The following is a 25,261-nucleotide window of genomic DNA, read 5'->3' as shown; positions in this document are numbered from 1 at the left end:
AGTTTGTCCTAGCACTACAAAGGTGCTGATATCTTGTGCTCTCTCCGTCAATCTAATCTGCCAGTACCTTTTCCTGAGGTCTAGTTTTGACAGGAAGCGAGCATTGCCGACGCGATCTATGCAGTCTTCCACTCGCGGCAGGGGGTAACAGTTAGTTCTTGTCACCTCATTAACCCGGCGGTAGTCAATACAGAACCGATGGGTCCCATCGGACTTGGATACGAGAGTAACGGGGGAGCTCCACTCTGACTGACATGGCTCAATCAGGTCGTGCTCAAGCATATAGTTCACCTCAGTGTGAAGGATGGCCTCTCGTTGTGGGCTCACCCGGTAAGGAGCCAATTTAACCGGTCGGGCTGCTTCCACGTCCACATCATGGGTTGCGAGCGAGGTCTGTCCAGGTGTGTTTCGGAAAACCTCCGGGTGTTTTGACAACAAGGCGGACATTTGCACACCTTGATCTTCCGATAGATGCGTAAGTTTGATCTCCCACTTCCCGTTCGCGCCTCCGTCCGGTTCCCAGGCCTCCGAGGCACTCGCAGCTACGTCGTCGACTTCGTCACACACGGCTACCGCTGGACGTTGGATGATGCAGACTGGTACCTTCGGTTCCAAGGGGGGAGGATCACGACTGAACATATTGCTAGGATGACTGTATCTATATTGCTAGGATGACTAGTATCTATATTGCTAGGATGACTATTATCTATATTGCTAGGATGACTATTATCTATATTGCTAGGATGACTGTATCTATATTGCTAGGATGACTGGTATCTATATTGCTAGGATGACTGGTATCTATATAGCTAGGATGACTGGTATCTATATAGCTAGGATGACTGGTATCTATATTGCTAGGATGACTAGTATCTATATTGCTAGGATGACTAGTATCTATATTGCTAGGATGACTGGTATCTATATAGCTAGGATGACTGGTATCTATATTGCTAGGATGACTAGTATCTATATTGCTAGGATGACTATTATCTATATTGCTAGGATGACTATTATCTATATTGCTAGGATGACTATTATCTATATTGCTAGGATGACTGGTATCTATATTGCTAGATGACTGGTATCTATATTGCTAGATGACTGGTATCTATATTGCTAGGATGACTGTATCTATATTGCTAGGATGACTGGTATCTATATTGCTAGGATGACTGTATCTATATTGCTAGGATGACTAGTATCTATATTGCTAGGATGACTAGTATCTATATTGCTAGGATGACTAGTATCTATATTGCTAGGATGACTATTATCTATATTGCTAGGATGACTGTATCTATATTGCTAGGATGACTATTATCTATATTGCTAGGATGACTATTATCTATATTGCTAGGATGACTAGTATCTATATTGCTAGGATGACTGTATCTATATTGCTAGGATGACTAGTATCTATATTGCTAGGATGACTGGTATCTATATTGCTAGGATGACTGGTATCTATATTGCTAGGATGACTAGTATCTATATTGCTAGGATGACTATTATCTATATTGCTAGGATGACTGGTATCTATATTGCTAGGATGACTATTATCTATATTGCTAGGATGACTAGTATCTATATTGCTAGATGACTGGTATCTATATTGCTAGGATGACTGTATCTATATTGCTAGATGACTGGTATCTATATTGCTAGGATGACTATTATCTATATTGCTAGATGACTGGTATCTATATTGCTAGGATGACTATTATCTATATTGCTAGGATGACTATTATCTATATTGCTAGGATGACTATTATCTATATTGCTAGGATGACTGTATCTATATTGCTAGGATGACTAGTATCTATATTGCTAGGATGACTAGTATCTATATTGCTAGGATGACTAGTATCTATATTGCTAGATGACTGGTATCTATATTGCTAGGATGACTGTATCTATATTGCTAGGATGACTGGTATCTATATTGCTAGGATGACTGTATCTATATTGCTAGGATGACTGGTATCTATATTGCTAGGATGACTGGTATCTATATTGCTAGGATGACTGGTATCTATATTGCTAGGATGACTGGTATCTATATTGCTAGGATGACTAGTATCTATATTGCTAGGATGACTAGTATCTATATTGCTAGGATGACTATTATCTATATTGCTAGGATGACTATTATCTATATTGCTAGGATGACTATTATCTATATTGCTAGGATGACTGGTATCTATATTGCTAGGATGACTGGTATCTATATTGCTAGGATGACTGTATCTATATTGCTAGGATGACTATTATCTATATTGCTAGGATGACTGGTATCTATATTGCTAGGATGACTGGTATCTATATAGCTAGGATGACTGGTATCTATATAGCTAGGATGACTGGTATCTATATTGCTAGGATGACTGGTATCTATATTGCTAGGATGACTGTATCTATATTGCTAGGATGACTGGTATCTATATTGCTAGGATGACTAGTATCTATATTGCTAGGATGACTATTATCTATATTGCTAGGATACTGGTATCTATATTGCTAGGATGACTGGTATCTATATTGCTAGGATGACTGGTATCTATATAGCTAGGATGACTGGTATCTATATTGCTAGGATGACTAGTATCTATATTGCTAGGATGACTATTATCTATATTGCTAGGATGACTGTATCTATATTGCTAGGATGACTATTATCTATATTGCTAGGATGACTGTATCTATATTGCTAGGATGACTAGTATCTATATTGCTAGGATGACTGTATCTATATTGCTAGGATGACTATTATCTATATTGCTAGATGACTGGTATCTATATTGCTAGGATGACTAGTATCTATATTGCTAGGATGACTAGTATCTATATTGCTAGGATGACTGGTATCTATATTGCTAGGATGACTATTATCTATATTGCTAGGATGACTATTATCTATATTGCTAGGATGACTAGTATCTATATTGCTAGGATGACTGGTATCTATATAGCTAGGATGACTGGTATCTATATTGCTAGGATGACTATTATCTATATTGCTAGGATGACTGGTATCTATATAGCTAGGATGACTGGTATCTATATTGCTAGGATGACTGGTATCTATATTGCTAGGATGACTAGTATCTATATTGCTTAGGATGACTAGTATCTATATTGCTAGGATGACTGGTATCTATATAGCTAGGATGACTGGTATCTATATTGCTAGGATGACTAGTATCTATATTGCTAGATGACTGGTATCTATATTGCTAGGATGACTAGTATCTATATTGCTAGGATGACTAGTATCTATATTGCTAGGATGACTGTATCTATATTGCTAGATGACTGGTATCTATATAGCTAGGATGACTGGTATCTATATTGCTAGGATGACTATTATCTATATTGCTAGGATGACTGTATCTATATTGCTAGGATGACTGTATCTATATTGCTAGGATGACTATTATCTATATTGCTAGGATGACTGTATCTATATTGCTAGGATGACTGGTATCTATATTGCTAGGATGACTGTATCTATATTGCTAGGATGACTGGTATCTATATAGCTAGGATGACTGGTATCTATATAGCTAGGATGACTGGTATCTATATTGCTAGGATGACTATTATCTATATTGCTAGGATGACTAGTATCTATATTGCTAGGATGACTGTATCTATATTGCTAGGATGACTGTATCTATATTGCTAGGATGACTATTATCTATATTGCTAGGATGACTAGTATCTATATTGCTAGGATGACTGGTATCTATATTGCTAGGATGACTAGTATCTATATTGCTAGGATGACTGGTATCTATATTGCTTAGGATGACTAGTATCTATATTGCTAGGATGACTATTATCTATATTGCTAGGATGACTAGTATCTATATTGCTAGGATGACTATTATCTATATTGCTAGGATGACTGTATCTATATTGCTAGATGACTGGTATCTATATTGCTAGGATGACTGTATCTATATTGCTAGGATGACTATTATCTATATTGCTAGGATGACTAGTATCTATATTGCTAGATGACTGGTATCTATATTGCTAGGATGACTATTATCTATATTGCTAGGAATGACTGGTATCTATATTGCTAGGATGACTGTATCTATATTGCTAGGATGACTATTATCTATATTGCTAGGATGACTGTATCTATATTGCTAGGATGACTAGTATCTATATTGCTAGGATACTGGTATCTATATTGCTAGGATGACTAGTATCTATATTGCTTAGGATGACTAGTATCTATATTGCTAGGATGACTGTATCTATATTGCTAGGATGACTATTATCTATATTGCTAGGATGACTAGTATCTATATTGCTAGGATACTGGTATCTATATTGCTAGGATGACTATTATCTATATTGCTAGGATGACTGTATCTATATTGCTAGGATGACTGTATCTATATTGCTAGGATGACTATTATCTATATTGCTAGATGACTGGTATCTATATAGCTAGGATGACTGGTATCTATATTGCTAGGATGACTAGTATCTATATTGCTAGGATGACTGGTATCTATATTGCTAGGATGACTATTATCTATATTGCTAGGATGACTGGTATCTATATTGCTAGGATGACTAGTATCTATATTGCTAGGATGACTGGTATCTATATTGCTAGATGACTGGTATCTATATAGCTAGGATGACTGGTATCTATATAGCTAGGATGACTGGTATCTATATTGCTAGGATGACTGTATCTATATTGCTAGGATGACTATTATCTATATTGCTAGGATGACTAGTATCTATATTGCTAGGATGACTATTATCTATATTGCTAGGATGACTAGTATCTATATTGCTAGGATGACTATTATCTATATTGCTAGGATGACTGTATCTATATTGCTAGGATGACTATTATCTATATTGCTAGGATGACTGGTATCTATATTGCTAGGATGACTGGTATCTATATTGCTAGGATGACTAGTATCTATATTGCTAGGATGACTGTATCTATATTGCTAGGATGACTATTATCTATATTGCTAGGATGACTATTATCTATATTGCTAGGATGACTATTATCTATATTGCTAGGATGACTGGTATCTATATTGCTTAGGATGACTAGTATCTATATTGCTAGGATGACTATTATCTATATTGCTAGGATGACTATTATCTATATTGCTAGGATGACTATTATCTATATTGCTAGATGACTGGTATCTATATTGCTAGGATGACTGTATCTATATTGCTAGGATGACTGGTATCTATATTGCTAGGATGACTATTATCTATATTGCTAGGATGACTATTATCTATATTGCTAGGATGACTGTATCTATATTGCTAGGATGACTAGTATCTATATTGCTAGGATGACTATTATCTATATTGCTAGGATGACTAGTATCTATATTGCTAGATGACTGGTATCTATATAGCTAGGATGACTGGTATCTATATTGCTAGGATGACTGTATCTATATTGCTAGGATGACTAGTATCTATATTGCTAGGATGACTATTATCTATATTGCTAGGATGACTATTATCTATATTGCTAGGATGACTATTATCTATATTGCTAGGATGACTATTATCTATATTGCTAGGATGACTGGTATCTATATTGCTAGGATGACTATTATCTATATTGCTAGGATGACTATTATCTATATTGCTAGGATGACTATTATCTATATTGCTAGGATGACTGTATCTATATTGCTAGGATGACTGTATCTATATTGCTAGGATGACTATTATCTATATTGCTAGGATGACTATTATCTATATTGCTAGGATGACTATTATCTATATTGCTAGGATGACTAGTATCTATATTGCTAGATGACTGGTATCTATATTGCTAGGATGACTGTATCTATATTGCTAGGATGACTATTATCTATATTGCTAGGATGACTATTATCTATATTGCTAGGATGACTATTATCTATATTGCTAGGATGACTAGTATCTATATTGCTAGGATGACTATTATCTATATTGCTAGGATGACTGGTATCTATATTGCTAGGATGACTATTATCTATATTGCTAGGATGACTAGTATCTATATTGCTAGGATGACTGTATCTATATTGCTAGGATGACTGTATCTATATTGCTAGGATGACTATTATCTATATTGCTAGATGACTGGTATCTATATTGCTAGGATGACTGTATCTATATTGCTAGGATGACTATTATCTATATTGCTAGGATGACTAGTATCTATATTGCTAGGATGACTGTATCTATATTGCTAGGATGACTGTATCTATATTGCTAGGATGACTGTATCTATATTGCTAGGATGACTGTATCTATATTGCTAGGATGACTATTATCTATATTGCTAGGATGACTGGTATCTATATTGCTAGGATGACTGGTATCTATATTGCTAGGATGACTAGTATCTATATTGCTAGGATGACTAGTATCTATATTGCTAGGATGACTGGTATCTATATTGCTAGGATGACTAGTATCTATATTGCTAGGATGACTGGTATCTATATTGCTAGGATGACTGGTATCTATATTGCTAGGATGACTAGTATCTATATTGCTAGGATGACTGGTATCTATATTGCTAGGATGACTGGTATCTATATTGCTAGGATGACTAGTATCTATATTGCTAGGATGACTGTATCTATATTGCTAGGATGACTGGTATCTATATTGCTAGGATGACTAGTATCTATATTGCTAGGATGACTAGTATCTATATTGCTAGGATGACTGGTATCTATATTGCTAGGATGACTAGTATCTATATTGCTAGGATGACTGGTATCTATATTGCTAGGATGACTGGTATCTATATTGCTAGGATGACTAGTATCTATATTGCTAGGATGACTGGTATCTATATTGCTAGGATGACTGGTATCTATATTGCTAGGATGACTAGTATCTATATTGCTAGGATGACTAGTATCTATATTGCTAGGATGACTGGTATCTATATTGCTAGGATGACTGGTATCTATATTGCTAGGATGACTAGTATCTATATTGCTAGGATGACTGGTATCTATATTGCTAGGATGACTAGTATCTATATTGCTAGGATGACTAGTATCTATATTGCTAGGATGACTAGTATCTATATTGCTAGGATGACTGGTATCTATATTGCTAGGATGACTAGTATCTATATTGCTAGGATGACTGGTATCTATATTGCTAGGATGACTAGTATCTATATTGCTAGGATGACTGGTATCTATATAACAAGTATGACTAAGGAAGAGTAGACAGAGGAATTCAAATGATAACAGACCACTGGCTTTCCTTTTAAGGGTGTTTGTGATGATGGAAGATGTCTGAGCCTCATAGATTAGTGTCGTAAAATGGGAGAGACATACAATGATTTGGAGAGGAATACCTGTAAACTGTTCATAATACTTATGAGGCGCAAGTGATGCTAGTCGAGGAGTTGAGGCGAAGTCTGTATCCGGTATATTCTTACCCGTATGGACAGTATTGCTTTCAACTGCTATAGCTAGTGAATCATTCCATATCTTAACGAACCTTCTTTCGCGGTAAAACGTTGGTCCGCGGGCTTGTGTCTCTTACCGCGAGTATGTAACATCTGACAACTCAGGCCCTCATGTCGCTTATCAGACCGAAATCATCAAAGCCTTGGATGATTTTGAATACCTATATTTGATCGCCTATGAACCTGCTACTTTCTAAGCGAACTAGACTGGACTAGTTTCGTCTGCTCTCATAGGATTTGTTTCTCGGGAATCATCTTGATAACCGATCGACTCTGTTACTCGTCCATTGTGTGTGTGTGTGTGTGTGTGTGTGTGTGTGTGTGTGTGTGTGTGTCTTTAAGTAAGGTGACCAAAACTGAATACAACATATACGCTTTGGATGCAAACATGAACTTGAAGAAGTGAGGATGATTTCCTTAGACTCAGACTTAAGAATCTTGCCAAAGGAACGAATAATTTCGGAGAATCTTGCCAATGGAACGAATGATTTTGGAGAATCTTGCCAATGGAATGAATCATTTTGGTCCACCCTTTTTGCCGCTTCTGTGCACTGCATACTTAGCTTTAGATCACCCGAGATTATCACTCCCAAGTCCTTTCCCTGAGAGTGCATATTGTAGTTTGCCTTTTCATTCCTACTGCCGATATGGAAAACTTTATACCTACCTATATCAAAGTTCATTTGCCTCATATGAGCCCAATCCATCAGTTTATCTAGCTTAATTTGAAGCCTCCGACGATCAATTTCAGTTGTAGATTAATATCCCAGCGAAATTTGATCTCGTATAATGCACCCAAGTATCAATATTATCAATGTATACGAGAAAGAGAACGTTGTGGGATGGGCAAGGAAATAGTCGGCCAATTATTCACATCCTATATTAGGCCAGAACCAGAACATGCGTCAAGTTTGTTCACTACGCTAAAAGAAGCGCAAAGAAAACTAATAGAGAAGGTTCAGAGGAGAGCAGCATAGGGAGTACAGGGATGAAGAGAGTTGAATTACAGTGAGAGTTTAGGAGTCATACAGTTGTCCACTATGGAAAAGAAAAGAGTAAGGAGTGAGTTCTATCGCAAATGGCAAGTTTTTAAACCCATTTGATGACATCAGCAGTAAGTAGTTCTTCAAAAGATGCAAAGATAAAACACAACCAAAGGCCATAGCATGAAATTAGTCGAGATACTTGTTTGAAAAGTCGTACATAAGTATTTTGATCGTATAAGTGAATGACTGGGATAAACTGAGTGATGAGACTGTAGATGCGGACGTCATACAAAAGTTTCAAGAGTTGTATGTAGTCAAGCTGCTTGCCAAGGGCCCCGATCCTCCCTGTACCGTACATGTAAGTCGTCATAAAATCTTTTTCAGATTGGTGATTCGGATACGATCCGACGCTCTCATCTCGAAGGCATCATTTGGTAGCAAGTTCGGCGTGGAGATGAAGGATACGAGACTTATGCTAAAGACAGCTAGTATTCTGGGCCTCAATATGGTGGGCGTTTCTTTCCACGTTGGGTCAGGTTGCGGGGAACCCATGGCTTTTCACAGGGCCATTGCTTCTGCTCGACAGGTGAGAGTGAGTCGCTTCCCATGCCTGACGATTAAGTAATCTTTACATAGAATCCTTGGAAACAAAATTACTAAGGGATGTCTTACTCTCTAAGGCAATCTTGTTTAGGTATGTAGATGATGTTCTTTGTGTTTAGCCAACAAAAGAAAATTTGCAGACATTTCTCCCTTTATTTAGAAATTAAGTACCTTCTGTCAAACTTGCTGTGGAAGTGGAAAATGATTGTGTATTACCATTTCTAGACTGCATGATCCATAGGGATGGAAACATGTTTTAGTTGAGCATATACAGGAGACCCACCAATGGTTGTTCTTATATTCATTATGACTCAGCTCAACATAAGTCAAACTATCATCAGTCCAGTCTATGTTCCTTAGGGCCTTACTTTTATGCATTTCGGAATCTATTGATGATGAGTTTGAGAAGATATATGCTATTGGATCCAAGTTTAAGTATCCTAGATCTTTCATTGATAAATCTCATAAGTTGCCATAGAAATCATTTTCTAGAGTTAACTCAAAACCTCCCATTGATACCAAGAGTCGTTTAGTTCTCCCTTATAGTGATGATTTTACGTTACTTCCCAGATTGCTTAATCATTTTATGTAGATGTAGCCTTCATCAAAAACAATACTATAAAGAATATTTTCATCAAAAACTCACCAGAAAATTCTGTGGGCTGTGTTTACAGAATCCCTTGTGAAGGCTGTGATATGGTATATATTGGGCAGACTGGTAAGGCTCTCTGTTAGACTTAATCAACATAGATATAAGAACAGGAGAAGAATCAAATGCTTTGTTTAATCATGTTAAAGATTATGACCTTTGTATCGACTGGAGTAACACTAAATCGGTTATTAACTGTACCTCATTTCCACGAGAAATATGATTGAATCTTCTATTATCAAATAAACAAAGAATTGCAAAATGAATATAAGTTAAGGTTTATGCTAACTGGATAGCTTCGTCGTAGGCAAAATTTTTATAGAGTTCCCTTTTTTGTCCACGTAAGAAAATTTATGACAGGCATGGTGCCAGACGCGAACACCACCAACCGAGAACACTTGACCACTGGCATCTTAGCTTCGTCTCTTTCTTGTATATCAAATGACTGTTCTACATCTTCTCCTTCATTCTTGTGCAAGATCTTACCTGTCGATGTGATCATAACACGAAAGTGCACTTGGGAAATTATCGTGTTTTGTTTTCCTCGTGAGAGGAGAGAGAGAGAGAGAGAGAGAGAGAGAGAGAGAGAGAGAGAGAGAGAGAGAGAGAGAGAGAGAGAGAGAGAGAGAGAGAGAGAGAGACTTTTTTTTAAAAGTCTGAATATTGCGAGCTATGCCATGCCACTTACAGTATCATTTATTGCAGGTGTTTGACGAAGCTAAAAGTGAAGGCTATAAAATGCAGCTGCTGGACATTGGAGGAGGATTTCCTGGGAATGACGATGTCCTCATGGAGAAGTGCGCTCAGGTCATCAACACTGCCCTCGAAATGTACTTCCCCGATGATGGTTTGGTCAAGGTGAGGATTTCCTTTGGAACTATTGGGTCAATAGAGCACCGGGTCAAGGTGTTGATGTTTCTTGAGGATGTGGTTGCTAAAGAGACCACCATTTAGTCTCGTATTGGAGTGTTATAATCCAATCTTCATATCTTAGTGAACTTAAGATGGTACACGTCCCACTAGTCCAGATGGTAGGTGTTGGTAGTCGTGTGAGTTGCAGTCATACGAGGAATGGAATATGGATATATTTCTCTTAAGAAGTATGTATCCTTTATATAGCATTCGACCTATGTTTCCATTCATCGTCAGTGTCGTCCTCCACGGCAATATATTTTAGCCAGTCCTATATCTCATTTCTTGTGTGTCAAGAGTATTCTTAATTCGAGCAGATATTTAAAGTAGCACATTTGACAGTGATCGTAACTTCTGTGGCAATCATTCAAACCTTCACTCTCCCATTAAATACGACGAGTCAGTAGCCGATCATACGGCGACAACTGGATCTTAGATAATAAGATGATTGCAGACCGACAGGATACTTATTACATGTTTTCCAACTGAAGGAAAAACATTGCCAGTAATGTGATCGTTGCTCACAGGAGACCCAGACCCTTGAACACAACTTAGGTTTGTTTCTTGAAATCCCCATGTGTATCGTACTGTCATACTCTATGAGTAGCTGTCTTAACCATACGTATGGCAGCCATACGGCAATGGCAGCTTTGAGCCAAAGATCCTATAGAGAGGCCAAATCATATTGGCTTGAGACTTGCCACAAGCACAACAGGGGTCGCCACAGCCCACCCATACATTGAAACGCCCACGTTACCCAAGATGAATTCATAACATCTGCTAGAAGAAAATGCCTCCAGAAGTAAATTCACACACACAAAACACCTACACGAAACAAGAATACAAAAAGCAGTACAAGGATCAGAAGTCCTTCATGAGTGCAGGGTGTGTTGGTACGGGAGGTGTGGATCTCGTTCAGTGTGCGCCAGAGTTGGTTGCTGTGGGTTTTCTGGCTCATTTCATTCAGTGTGCGCCAGAGCTTTGTTGCGCTGAGGAGGAAAGGGCTAGTATGCCGCTTGCCCTTGAGTGTTTCGGTTAGTGATGGGTTTGATCTCTGATTTCGTCTGACGGTGAGTGGATTTGTCTGAGCTGGTGTCTTTTGTTTTATGAGGCCTTCAACCTGTTGTGAGTAGCAGTTCGGGTTGTATACCTTGTGATATGTAGTATTTGGTGGGTGATCCTGATGTGGTGAGAGATGGTAGGATTTAGGGATGTGGCGTTTTAGAGCTTAGTATTTATTTATTTATATCTATTTTTCTTTGTCGCTGTCTCCCGCTTTAGCGAGGTAGCGCAAGGAAACAGACGAAAGAATGGCCCAACCCACCCACATACACATGTATATCCATACAAGTCCACACACGCAAATATACATACCTATACATCTCAACGTATATATATATATATATATATATATATATATATATATATATATATATATATATATATATATATACACACACAGACATATACATATATACACATGTACATAATTCATACTGTCTGCCTTTATTCATTCCCATCGCCACCCCGCCACACATGAAATAACAACCCCCTCCCCCTCATGTGCGCGAGGTAGCGCTAGCAAAAGACAACAAAGGCCACATTCGTTCACGCTCAGTCTCTAGCTGTCATGTAATAATGCACCGAAACCACAGCTCCCTTTCCACATCCAGGCCCCACAGAACTTTCCATGGTTTACCCCAGACGCTTCACACGGTTCAATCCACTGACAGCACGTCGGCCCCGGTATACCACATCCTTCCAATTCACTCTATTCCTTGAACGCCTTTCACCCTCCTGCATGTTCAAGCCCCGATCACTCAAAATCTTCACTCAATCTTTCCACCTCCAATTTGGTCTCCCACTTCTCCTCGTTCCCTCCACCTCCGACACATATATCCTTTTGGTCAATCTTTCCTCACTCATTCTCTCCATGTGCCCAAACTATTTCAAAACACCCTTTTCTGCTCTCTCAACCACGCTCTTTTTATTTCCACACATCTCTCTTACACTATTATCACTTACTCGATCAAACCACCTCACACCACATATTGTTCTCAAACATCTCATTTCCAGCACATCCATCCTCCTGCGCACAACTCTAACCATAGCCCACGCCTCGCAACCATATAACATTGTTGGAACCACTATTCCTTCAAACATACCCATTTTTGCTTTCCGAGATAATGTTCTCGACTTCCACTCATTCTTCAACGCTCCCAGAACTTTCTCCCCCTCCCCCACCCTATGATTCACTTCCGCTTCCATGGTTCCATTCGCTGCCAAATCTACTCCCAGATATCTAAAACACTTCACTTCCTCTGGTTTTTCTCCATTCAAACTTACCTCCCAATTGACTTGTCCCTCAACCCTACTGTAACTAATAACTATGCTCTTATTCACATTTACTCTCAGCTTTCTTCTTTCACACACTTTACCAAACTCAGTCACCAGCTTCTGCAGTTTCTCACACGAATCAGCCACCAGCGCTGTATCATCAGCGAACAACAACTGACTCACTTCCCAAAGCTCTCTCATCCACAACAGACTTCATACTTGCCCCTCTTTCCAAAACTCTTGCATTTACCTCCCTAACAACCCCATCCGTAAACAAATTAAACAACCATGGAGACATCACACACCCCTGCCGCAAACCTACATTCACTGAGAACCAATCACTTTCCTCTCTTCCTACACGTACACATGCCTTACATCCTCGATAAAAAAACTTTTCACTGCTTCTAACAACTTACTCCCCACACCATATATTCTTAATACCTTCCACAGAGCATCTCTATCAACTCTATCTTATGCCCTCTCCAGATCCATAAATGCTACATACAAATCCATTTGCTTTTCTAAGTATTTCTCACATACATTCTTCAAAGCAAACACCTGATCCACACATCCTCTACCACTTCTGAAACCACACTGCTCCTCTCCAATTTGATGCTCTGTACATTCCTTCATCATCTCAATCAATACCCTCCCATATAATTTCCCAGGAATACTCAACAAACTTATACCTCTGAAATTTGAGCACTCACTTTTATCCCTTTTGCCTTTGTACAAGCATTCCGCCAATCCTCAGGCACCTCACCATGGGTCATACATGCATTGAATAATCTTACCAACCAGTCAACAATACAGTCACCCCCTTTTTTCATAAATTCCACTGCAATACCATCCAAACCTGCTGCCTTGACGGCTTTCATCTTCCGCAAAGGTTTTACAACCTCTTCTCTGTTTACCAAATCATTTTCCCTAACTCTCTCACTTTGCACACCACCTCGACCAAAACACCCTATATCTACCACTCTATCATCAAACACATTCAACAAACCTTCAAAATACTAATTTCATCTCCTTCTCACATCACCACTACTTGTTATCACCTCCTCATTAGACCCCTTCACTGAAGTTCCCATTTGTTCCCTTGTCTTACGCACTTTATTTACCTCCTTCCAAAATATCTTTTTATTCTCCGTACAATTTAATGATACTCTCTCACCCCAACTCTAATTTGCCCTCTTTTTCACCTCTTGCACCTTTCTCTTGACCTCCTGCCTCTTTCTTTTATACATCTCCCAGTCATTTGCATTTTTTCCCTGCATAAATCGTCTAAATGCCTCTCTCTTCTCTTTCACTAATAATCTTACTTCTTCCTCTCACCACTCACTACCCTTTCTAATCTGCCCACCTCCCACGCTTCTCATACCACAAGTATCTTTTGCGCAAGCCATCACTGCTTCCCTAAATACATCCCATTCCTCCCCCACTCCCCTTACCTCCTTTGTTCTCACCTTTTTCCATTCTGTACTCAGTCTCTCCTGATACTTCCTCACACAAGTCCCCTTCAAAAGCACACTTACTCTCATCACCCCCTTCACCCCAACATTATCTCTTCTTTTCTGAAAACCTCTACAAATCTTCACCTTAGCCTCCACAAGATAATAATCAGACATCCCTCCAGTTGCACCTCTCAGCACACTATCATGTAAAAGTCTCTCTTTCGCGCGCCTATCAATTAACACGTAATCCAATAACGCTTTCTGGCCATCTCTCCTACTTACATACGTATACTTACGCATATTTCTCCTTTTAAAACAGGTATTCCCAATCACCAGTCCTTTTTCAGTACATAAATCTACAAGCTCTTCACCATTTCCATTTACAACACTGAACACCCCATGTACACCAATTATTCCCTCAACTGCCATATTACTCACCTTTGCATTCAAATCACCCATCACTATAACCCGGTCTCGTGCATGAAAACTACTGACACACCCATTCAGCTGCTCCCAAAACACTTGCCTCTCATGATCTTTCTTCTCATGCCCAGGTGCATATGCACCAATAATCACCCATCTCTCTCCGTCAACTTTCAGTTTTACCCATATCAATCTACAGTTTACTTTCTTGCACTCTATCACATACTCCCACCACTCCTGTTTCAGGAGTAGTGCTACTCCTTCCCTTGCTCTTGTCCTTTCACTAACCCCTGACTTTACTCCCGACATTCCCAAACCACTCTTCCCCTTGTCCCTTGAGCTTCGTTTCACTCAGAGCCAAAACAACCAGGTTCCTTTCCTTAAACGTACTACCTATCTCTCCGTTTTTCTCATCTTGGTTACATCCACACACATTAAGACACCACAAACAGTGTGAAGGCTGGCCAACTCTGCTACTCAACGGTCTGTGTATGTATTTTTGGTGGCTGTATGTCGGCCTGGTGTAGAGTTATCAGAACGGGTATGTGAGCAGAGGTGAACTTTGTTTAGCAAGCTCAAGACGACCCTTGTGCGCAGCGCTGATGTGTGAAAACTAATGTTTGACAGGTTGCCTAAATTGGCGATGCAGAAAGTGTGCAGTTGATTGTTCATATATATATATATATATATATATATATATATATATATATATATATATATATATATATATATATATATATATATATATATATATATACACTAGATAATAATGACGTGTGATTATGACAGGTTATTGCTGAGCCGGGTCGGTATGTGGTAGCGTCAGCCTTCACCCTGGCCTCCAAGATCACAAGCAAGAGGGAAGTCTTGGACAGCTGTGGACAACTTAGCTCCATCATGTACTACACCAACGACGGATTGTATTCATCATTTGGGTTCATTTACATAGAGGACGAGCCTACACCCCCTGTAATAATCAAGGTAAGGGGTTCGATCATTTTTTGTGCTTGTCGTTTGTCAACATGTTTGTTTGATTGTGTAGAGTTGTAAGGTTTCTGCCACTGAGTATTATTCTAACACATATGAACTGTTCCTTGATGTTATTACGATGATTTATAGAACAAGGTCATTCATAAAACACCTAAGTCATTATGAATAAACGGACGGTATTACGTTTGGAAGAAAAATCATGCTAAAGAAATTGAAATATGTAAATCCAGTTACGTGCGAAAATCCTTTACACTCTTGCTCAAAACTGTTTCGAACCTACGTGAGAAACTACAACGCCATCTATGTTTTAGTTTCCTAACTACATTCCTCGGCAAGCATTCGTGATTGTTCACGATCCTTCTTGTAAGAGGGATATTTTTTTATTATTTTTTATTTTTATTTTGCTTTGTCGCTGTCTCCCGCGTTTGCGAGGTAGCGCAAGGAAACAGACGAAAGAAATGGCCCAACCCACCCCCATACACATGTATATACATACACGTCCACACGCGCAAATATACATACCTATACATCTCAATGTACACATATATATACACACACACAGACACATACATATATACCCATGCACACAATTTACACTGTCTGCCTTTATTCATTCCCATCGCCACCTCGCCACACATGGAATACCATCCCCCTCCCCCCTCATGTGTGCGAGGTAGCGCTAGGAAAAGACAACAAAGGCCCCATTCGTTCACACTCAGTCTCTAGCTGTCATGCAATAATGCCCGAAACCACAGCTCCCTTTCCACATCCAGGCCCCACACAACTTTCCATGGTTTACCCCAGACGCTTCACATGCCCTGATTCAATCCACTGACAGCACGTCAACCCCGGTATACCACATCGATCCAGTTCACTCTATTCCTTGCCCGCCTTCCACGCTGCTGCATGTTCAGGCCCCGATCACTCAAAACCTTTTTCACTCCATCTTTCCACCTCCAATTTGGTCTCCCACTTCTCCTCGTTCCCTCCACCTCCGACACATATATCACCTTGGTCAATCTTTCCTCACTCATTCTCTCCATGTGCCCAAACCATTTCAAAAAACCCTCTTCTGCTCTCTCAACCACGCTCTTTTTATTTCCACACATCTCTCTTACCCTTACATTACTTACTCGATCAAACCACCTCACACCACACATTGTCCTCAAACATCTCATTTCCAGCACATCCACCCTCCTGCGCACAACTCTATCCATAGCCCACGCCTCGCAACCATACAACACTGTTGGAAGCACTATTCCTTCAAACATAGCCATTTTTGCTTTCCGAGATAATGTTCTCGACTTCCACACATTCTTTTCAAGGCTCCCAGCATTTTCGCCCCCTCCCCCACCCTATGATTCACTTCCGCTTCCATGGTTCCATCCGCTGCCAGATCCACTCCCAGATATCTAAAACACTTTACTTCCTCCAGTTTTTCTCCATTCAAACTTACCTCTCAATTGACTTGACCCTCAACCCTACTGTACCTATTAACCTTGCTCTTATTCACATTTACTCTTAACTTTCTTCTTTCACACACTTTACCAAACTCAGTCACCAGCTTCTGCAGTTTCTCACATGAATCAGCCACCAGCGCTGTATCATCAGCGAACAACAACTGACTCACTTCCCAAGCTCTCTCATCCACAACAGACTTCATACTTGCCCCTTGCATTCACCTCCCTAACATCCCCATCCATAAACAAATTAAACAACCATGGAGACATCACACACCCCAGCCGCAAACCTACATTCACTGAGAACCAATCACTTTCCTCTCTTCCTACACGTACACATGCCTTACATCATCGATAAAAACTTTTCACTGCTTCTAAGAGGGATATATATATATATATATATATATATATATATATATATATATATATATATATATATATATATATATATATGGGAAGTGAATCAGTTGTTGTTCGCTGATGATACAGCGCTGGTGGCTGATTCATGTGAGAAACTGCAGAAGCTGGTGACTGAGTTTGGTAAAGTGTGTGAAAGAAGAAAGTTAAGAGTAAATGTGAATAAGAGCAAGGTTATTAGGTACAGTAGGGTTGAGGGTCAAGTCAATTGGGAGGTGAGTTTGAATGGAGAAAAACTGGAGGAAGTGAAGTGTTTTAGATATCTGGGAGTGGATCTGGCAGCGGATGGAACCATGGAAGCGGAAGTGGATCATAGGGTGGGGGAGGGGGCGAAAATTCTGGGAGCCTTGAAGAATGTGTGGAAGTCGAGAACATTATCTCGGAAAGCAAAAATGGGTATGTTTGAAGGAATAGTGGTTCCAACAATGTTGTATGGTTGCGAGGTGTGGGCTATGGATAGAGTTGTGCGCAGGAGGATGGATGTGCTGGAAATGAGATGTTTGAGGACAATGTGTGGTGTGAGGTGGTTTGATCGAGTAAGTAACGTAAGAGTAAGAGAGATGTGTGGAAAAAAAAGAGCGTGGTTGAGAGAGCAGAAGAGGGTGTTTTGAAATGGTTCGGGCACATGGAGAGAATGAGTGAGGAAAAATTGACCAAGAGAATATATGTGTCGGAGGTGGAGGGAACGAGGAGAAGAGGGAGACCAAATTGGAGGTGGAAAGATAGAGTGAAAAAGATTTTGTGTGATCGGGGCCTGAACATGCAGGAGGGTGAAAGGAGGGCAAGGAATAGAGTGAATTGGAGCGATGTGGTATACCGGGGTTGACGTGCTGTCAGTGGATTGAATCAAGGCATGTGAAGCGTCTGGGGTAAACCATGGAAAGCTGTGTAGGTATGTATATTTGCGTGTGTGGACGTGTGTATATACATGCGTATGGGGGTGGGTTGGGCCATTTCTTTCGTCTGTTTCCTTGCGCTACCTCGCAAACGCGGGAGACAGCGAAAAAAGAAAAAAAAAAAAAAAATATATATATATATATATATATATATATATATGTATATATATATATGTATATATATATACATATATACATATATATATATGTATATATATATATATATATATATATATATATATATATATATATATATATATATATATATATATATATATATATATATATATATATAGCGCTTGTGGCTGATTCATGTGAGAAACTGCAGAAGCTGGTGACTGAGTTTGGTAAAGTGTGTGAAAGAAGAAAGTTAAGAGTAAATGTGAATAAGAGCAAGGTTATTAGGTACAGTAGGATTGAGGGTCAAGTCAAATGGGAGGTAGGTTTGAATGGAGAAAAACTGGAGGAGGTTAAGTGTTTTAGATATCTGGGAGTGGATCTGGCAGCAGATGGAACCATGGAAGCAGAAGTGAATCATAGGGTGGGGGAGGGGGCGAAAATCCTGGGAGCCTTGAAGAATGTTTGGAAGTCGAGAACATTATCTCGGAAAGCAAAAATGGCTATGTTTGAAGGAATAGTGGTTCCAACAATGTTGTATGGTTGCGAGGCGTGAGCTATGGATAGAGTTGTGCGCAGGAGGGTGGATGTGCTGGAAATGAGATGTTTGAGGACAATATGTGGTGTGAGGTGGTTTGATCGAGTAAGTAATGTAAGGGTAAGAGAGATGTGTGGAAATAAAAAGAGCGTGGTTGAGAGAGCAGAAGAGGGTGTTTTGAAATGGTTTGGGCACATGGAGAGAATGAGTGAGGAAAGATTGACCAAGAGGATATATGTGTCGGAGGTGGAGGGAACGAGGAGAAGTGGGGGAAGTGGAAAGATGGAGTGATAAAGATTTTGAGTGATCGGGGCCTGAACATGCAGGAGGGTGAAAGGAGGGCAAGGAATAGAGTGAATTGGATCGATGTGGTATACCGGGGTCGACGTGCTCTCAATGGATATATATATATATATATATATATATATATATATATATATATATATATATATATATATATATATATATATATATATATATATATATATATATATATATATATTCCTATGAGTCCACTAGGCAAATGAAACACGATAAGTTTCCAAGTTCACTCGTGTAATAATCAAATCATCAGGGGAGACACGAGAGAAATATAACGGTCAGTTGATATACAACGAAAAGACGTAGCGAGGACGCCATTTGGTGAGCATGCGATTGTACAAGACAGTTAACTCTAACTCAAGTACCACGAGAAATATAATTGAATCTTCTATCATTGAATACAGAAAGAATTTTAACCTTAATATGGTTGATAAAATTTGTAAACAATTCACTTTCTTGTCCACATAATAAGTTTATGATGCGCTCGTTGTCTGTCTTCAATAACAAAAACCTCTGATGCCAGCTGGGCCACGATTCCTAGCTACCCCGCAGGCCCAGAAGGTAAGTGGGTTTCACCTCTGTCTCAAACCCGTAACCTATGATCACTGTGTAAAGTGGCGCCATATCAAACTCTACGGTGTTGCACTGCCTGTGTCATTTAGGTCCGAGTGTCATAGAGTATTGTAGCTTGTCACAGAAGTGTCCAATGAATAAGTGTATTTTGAATCATGTTTCTAGAGTCAAATTGTCGTAAAGGAAAGAGATCTCTTGGTTTGAAATCTTCCCTGGAATATTGAATGTTAAGTGTTAACGTAAATTAATTGTGCCCAGTTAATGTGCTTCTGTTATTTTGTACTCTTTATTTCTTGTATTATATGTAGATTTAGCCCTAAAGTTTGTTTTCATCACATAACGCTAAGATAGCGTTATCCAGTGTGCGTAACATAATAATTAACGATCCTTCGTAGTAGAAGGATCCGTAACAATATATTTTATACAAAACTATACATGATTTGCTCCAAGTCTGACATTACAGTGAAATACAGAAACATTGTCATCTGCAGGCGACTGGTGTTACATCAAGAAAGGTAGCTAGCACAGTGTGGGGTCAGTCTTGTAGCAACGTAGACCGAATCATTGCAGAGATACAGCTACCCATCTTAAACATTGGCGACTGGCTGGTCTGGTTCGACTTAGGAGCCTATTCCGTCAGCCTTGCGACGACATTCAATGGTTTCCCCATTCCTGAGGTGTATGTAAAACCCTCCAACAGAGCCAGGTAAGTTATATGTCCGTCTTCTCACTGGTAGTGGCCATCTTGTGTACAGTAGAAGCATGCACTGGTCTATGGATGTTGATCTTGTGCTGGTAAAGGTGGGTGTGACCTGTCCGTCCCGTTGCGTGCCACCTGCCCGTCTAGTAAGATGTAACCTGTCCGTTCATTACTGTGTGACCTGTCCGTTCAGCAGGGTGTGATCTGTCTGTCCATTGTGGTGTGACCTGTCCGTTCAGCAGGGTGTGACCTGTGACCCACACACACACACACACACACACACACACACACACACACACACACACACACACACACATACACACACACACACAGCCATCGCTCCGGAAGACCCAGCATCGCCGTGCTCGTCCAGCCACCTCCACACACAACGAACTCCTCACCCAAACCTATGACGCCCTTACTCCGACAGCATCCACTCGTGAGACACTACTCAAAGACCAGCCACGACCCGATCTCGTCCCTAAGGAGGAAGATCATCAAAAAACCTACATCAGTTCCATTCAGGAACCACTGCCCGTCTACCCTATTACTCCCACTGATACAAGTAATGCAATTGAAACCTTCAAGAACTCGAAACATGAAACACTTCGGCCCAGTTGTAATCCAAGAACTTGCAGACATCTTCATCCAAGTTGGTACACAACAAAATCTCCAACACCTGGAAATATGCCAGCGTAATACCAGTTCCAAAACCCTTCAAACCACTCAGCTCCTCCTCCTCCTCCTCTTACTGCTGCTCTATGTTACATCAGTCTTCAGTGTTCAAAACTTGTGGAAAAATTGATCCACAAGAGAATCGAGCAAATTATCCCATTCTCACGTACACAACATGGCTTCCAACCTAACCACTCCCTCACCACTCTACACACTGACCTCACACAACACATCCTGTGTGGCTTCAGATGACCACAACGTTCATCCCGCACAATACTCTTGTGTTGATACTTTTTTAGATACCTCGGTGTTATCTGAGACCTGCTCTCCCTTCCATCTCATTGGTGTCGGGCCCATAGTATTTTCCAGCGTGGAAGCCCCTTTGAACTCCGCAGTTAGCTCTTCAAACGTGCTTACATCATGGTTGACAATTGTTCCTTCTGAGTCCCTAAGCTTGATCGGCTGCTGTGCAAGTGACAATCCATTCCTGATGAATATATGGATTTTCTCCTGACGTCCACAATATTCTCCTCAAAGGTTTCTTTGTCCTTCCTTTCTTATCCTGTTATTATCTTTCGTTGGCCTGTTATAGTTTGCTAATGCTGGCTGGCTGCAGTACTGCTTATAGCTTCATCACGGAGCACTTCGAAGCTCCTTTACTTTACTTCCTGTGCGTGTTGAACGCCCAACAGAGTGAGTTGATGTGTCTATTTCTTTACTTCAGTGAACGCTTAAAGGAGAGTATCAACCCATGCAAGAGCATTCAATCAGCTAATGAAGACGACGTGAACGCATTGGAATTGAAAAAGGTCAACATTAGTTAATGGTCAGGTTCTGACTGTAAGCACTGCAAGAGTCAGCGGAACCCGGGCTCTTATTGTCAGCTCTTCCAGACTCAGTGGAACCCTTGCGGTGGATCATGATCAGGATGTGAGTTCTATATATAGGTCTTACTAGGAGTTAGGCTTTAGTACTGCTACAAGTCTTGTCCAAGGTAAAAAAAATAAAAAAAAGATAAAAAAAAACATTACCCAGAGTCAGAATTCGAGCATAGAAGGATTCGACAGGAAATAAGGATTTCCGAATATGAAATACATAAATAAATCCGTCCTTACTGGGAGGATCAGCGTATAGTCAGGATAAAGCCACTGTGGTAATCGCCGCATGTGTGGAGTTGGCTCACGGTCAAGATGTAAGAACAATAGTTAAGGCTTGTCTGATTATCTTAACCCTATAATCCTTTGATAATTATCATTGAAATAATAGTTAAGTATATTTAAGCATATTCATCCTTAATATATCTAAGTTAAGCATATTCATCCTTAATATATCTAAGTTAAGCATATTCATCCTTAATATATCTAAGTTAAGCATATTCATCCTTAATATATCTAAGTTAAGCATATTCATCCTTAATATATCTAAGTTAAGCATATTCATCCTTAATATATCTAAGTTAAGCATATTCATCCTTAATATATCTAACTTAATGATCTAAGTTATGGATACTGTTGTATCTTGTATTAGTATTGCTATACATTGTAATAGTACTAATATGGATTGTATTAATAGCTGTACAATGTGTTAGTATTTAAGTGAAGAAAAAAAGCATATGGAAACAAAAGGAATAAATTTTGGGGGCTTGTCAATTTATTTATATCACTCGATCATCAGATACATTTCTCGATGTGATGTGTTGTCCATACGGTATATACCTACACTGTAGTGATGGCCTTGTATATACAGTGTATATGGGTAGTGATGTGTCGTGCACATAGTGTATACACAGTGATGATGCGGTGAATGTTCGTAAGTGTAGTCTTGAGAACCAATCGCCTCCTGAGGTCGTGAATCTTACTGAGACTTTAACAAGGACTCGACTCGAGTCCTTAAGGCTATTATTCTTAAGTTCAAGTCAGAGTTTAAGTCTTTAATGCTCATATCTAAATCCATGTCAGAGACTCGCCGTAAAAACTGGACTGGCGTCCGAGACAGTCCAGTGTGGCAGGTCCGAAGTCTTATACTAAAAAAACGTTCACATCTGCCCAACTTGTAGGAGAGAGGAATTAGCCACGAATTGTACCTACCTTACTACCAGTGACCGGCACATAGTATCTAGTGTTTGTGTGTTACTCTTTCATGGCCGGACCGAGCGCAGGCTCGAAATGTTGGACGTATTTAGGTACTTCAGAATCTGGGCAAAAACTTTGTCACAACGCACTGGCCTTGAAGCGTCTGCGTCGTCTGTGTGTTTCCTCGAAGCGTCTGCGTCGTCTTTGTGTTTCCTTGAAGCGTCTGCGTCGTCTGTGTGTTACTCTTTCACGGATGAACCGTAGCACTTAGAGGCCCCACCGGGTGTTGGATGTACGTACTGCAGAATCTTGAAGGGCCGCTCTGAGGCCACACACGGCAGCTTTTCATAATCCTTTTACGGTACACTTGGTTCATTGCAGCCCTGCGAAATGGGCGACCTAACAACGTCAAGGTCATAATGGATGTAGTTCGGGACCAATGGCAGGATCCAGAGGTACCAGATCCTGGCCTTAGAGGCCAACAGAGGTCACCTTTGAAATTAATATAAAACCTCTGATAAAATCCATTTTTTCTCCTATAGGTCCGGGTACCCGAGCTAATATGTATATATCACATAATTGTATATCCTTGTGTGCCAGGATTGTTGATATGTGATTGTATGGGAAGTATTTTTTTTGCTTTGTTGTGTGGACGTTGAGTGTTTGTGATTGCTGAAGGTTTGTTTAGACTTTAGCTTTGTTTCGTTTTGTCTTTGAAAGACTGAGTGCTAGTGAGTGAAATGGAGAAAGTGTTTACATGAGATACTGAGGCATCCTTTTTCTTGTCTTAAATTGGTGCCAGTGAGTGTTCTGAGGGCGTCCGGGATATGTATGGCCTCAATGTTGATGTTTGTAGTGTGAGGAGTGCACGTTTGTGTGTCGCCTATGAAATCCCTGTATGACTGGCGTCCTTTTGAGTGGGGTTGGTGGATCATTCATGGTAATGTGCGGGAGAAGGCTGGATCCACATCCGTCATGGGCTAAGACGGTGAGGGTGGATTATAATCGCGTTATGCATGGTAGGTATTGCTTGTATCATTTGAAGATCCTCTGCATATTAAAGGACGTTCACAGCGTGACCTGCCCGGGGCTGGATAGCGGATGGAGGTCATGTTTGAACAGGGTTGGCTAAAGAACAGCTCCTTGGGAGACTCCACTGTAGAGCCTGAGAGTTTGAGTAAGCTTATGGCTTTTGTAGATGACTCGGGATTGGCGGACGACTATGGAGTTGGCTCTCTCTCTCTCTCTCTCTCTCTCTCTCTCTCTCTCTCTCTCTCTCTCTCTCTCTCTCTCTCTCTCTCTCTCTCTCTCTCTCTCTCTCTCTCTCTCTCTCTCTCTCTTTGTATACTTTATTTTCTCACTTTGGCTAACGGAATCCGGACGAAAGTAACCCCTAATCAGAGCCATATGTGGGCTTCAGAGGGTAAAAATAACGAGTTGACATAAAAAAAAAAGCGAAAAACACAAGGGGATGAAGTTCAGCTCCTCTGGTGTTTGTTAATCCAACTCTCGAAAGCATAATGGTTATACGAAGAAAGATGAAGAGTTGTCATAGCGATTACTCCTCTTGAAGTTGATCCCCGAGCAGAAGTTATGGGCAGTAGCAGCCAGTCGCATGCCACACCTTCAGGTTTCAGATG

The 25,261-nt window shown here is 40.0% G+C and overlaps 1 protein-coding gene across 1 annotated transcript in view; it reads left to right on the top strand.

Moving 5' to 3' along the window:
* Positions 1 to 23,198, top strand: part of LOC139758538 (ornithine decarboxylase-like) — a 44,981-nt gene extending 21,783 nt beyond the window's left edge. The window contains exons 4-8 of the mRNA XM_071680060.1: positions 8,724 to 9,070; positions 10,442 to 10,594; positions 15,652 to 15,843; positions 20,666 to 20,880; positions 22,274 to 23,198. Coding sequence (XP_071536161.1) covers positions 8,724 to 9,070; positions 10,442 to 10,594; positions 15,652 to 15,843; positions 20,666 to 20,880; positions 22,274 to 22,373 — 1,007 coding nt within the window. The 3' untranslated portion in view covers positions 22,374 to 23,198. The remainder of the gene's footprint in view (positions 1 to 8,723; positions 9,071 to 10,441; positions 10,595 to 15,651; positions 15,844 to 20,665; positions 20,881 to 22,273) is intronic.
* The last annotated feature ends 2,063 nt before the right edge of the window (positions 23,199 to 25,261 follow it).

This window comes from Panulirus ornatus, chromosome 30, assembly GCF_036320965.1.
Source record: "Panulirus ornatus isolate Po-2019 chromosome 30, ASM3632096v1, whole genome shotgun sequence".
In the NCBI taxonomy this organism is placed as follows: Eukaryota; Metazoa; Arthropoda; class Malacostraca; order Decapoda; family Palinuridae; genus Panulirus; species Panulirus ornatus.
The sequence above is the reverse complement of the archived record's forward strand: the minus strand, read 5'-3'. Positions and strand labels throughout refer to the sequence as shown.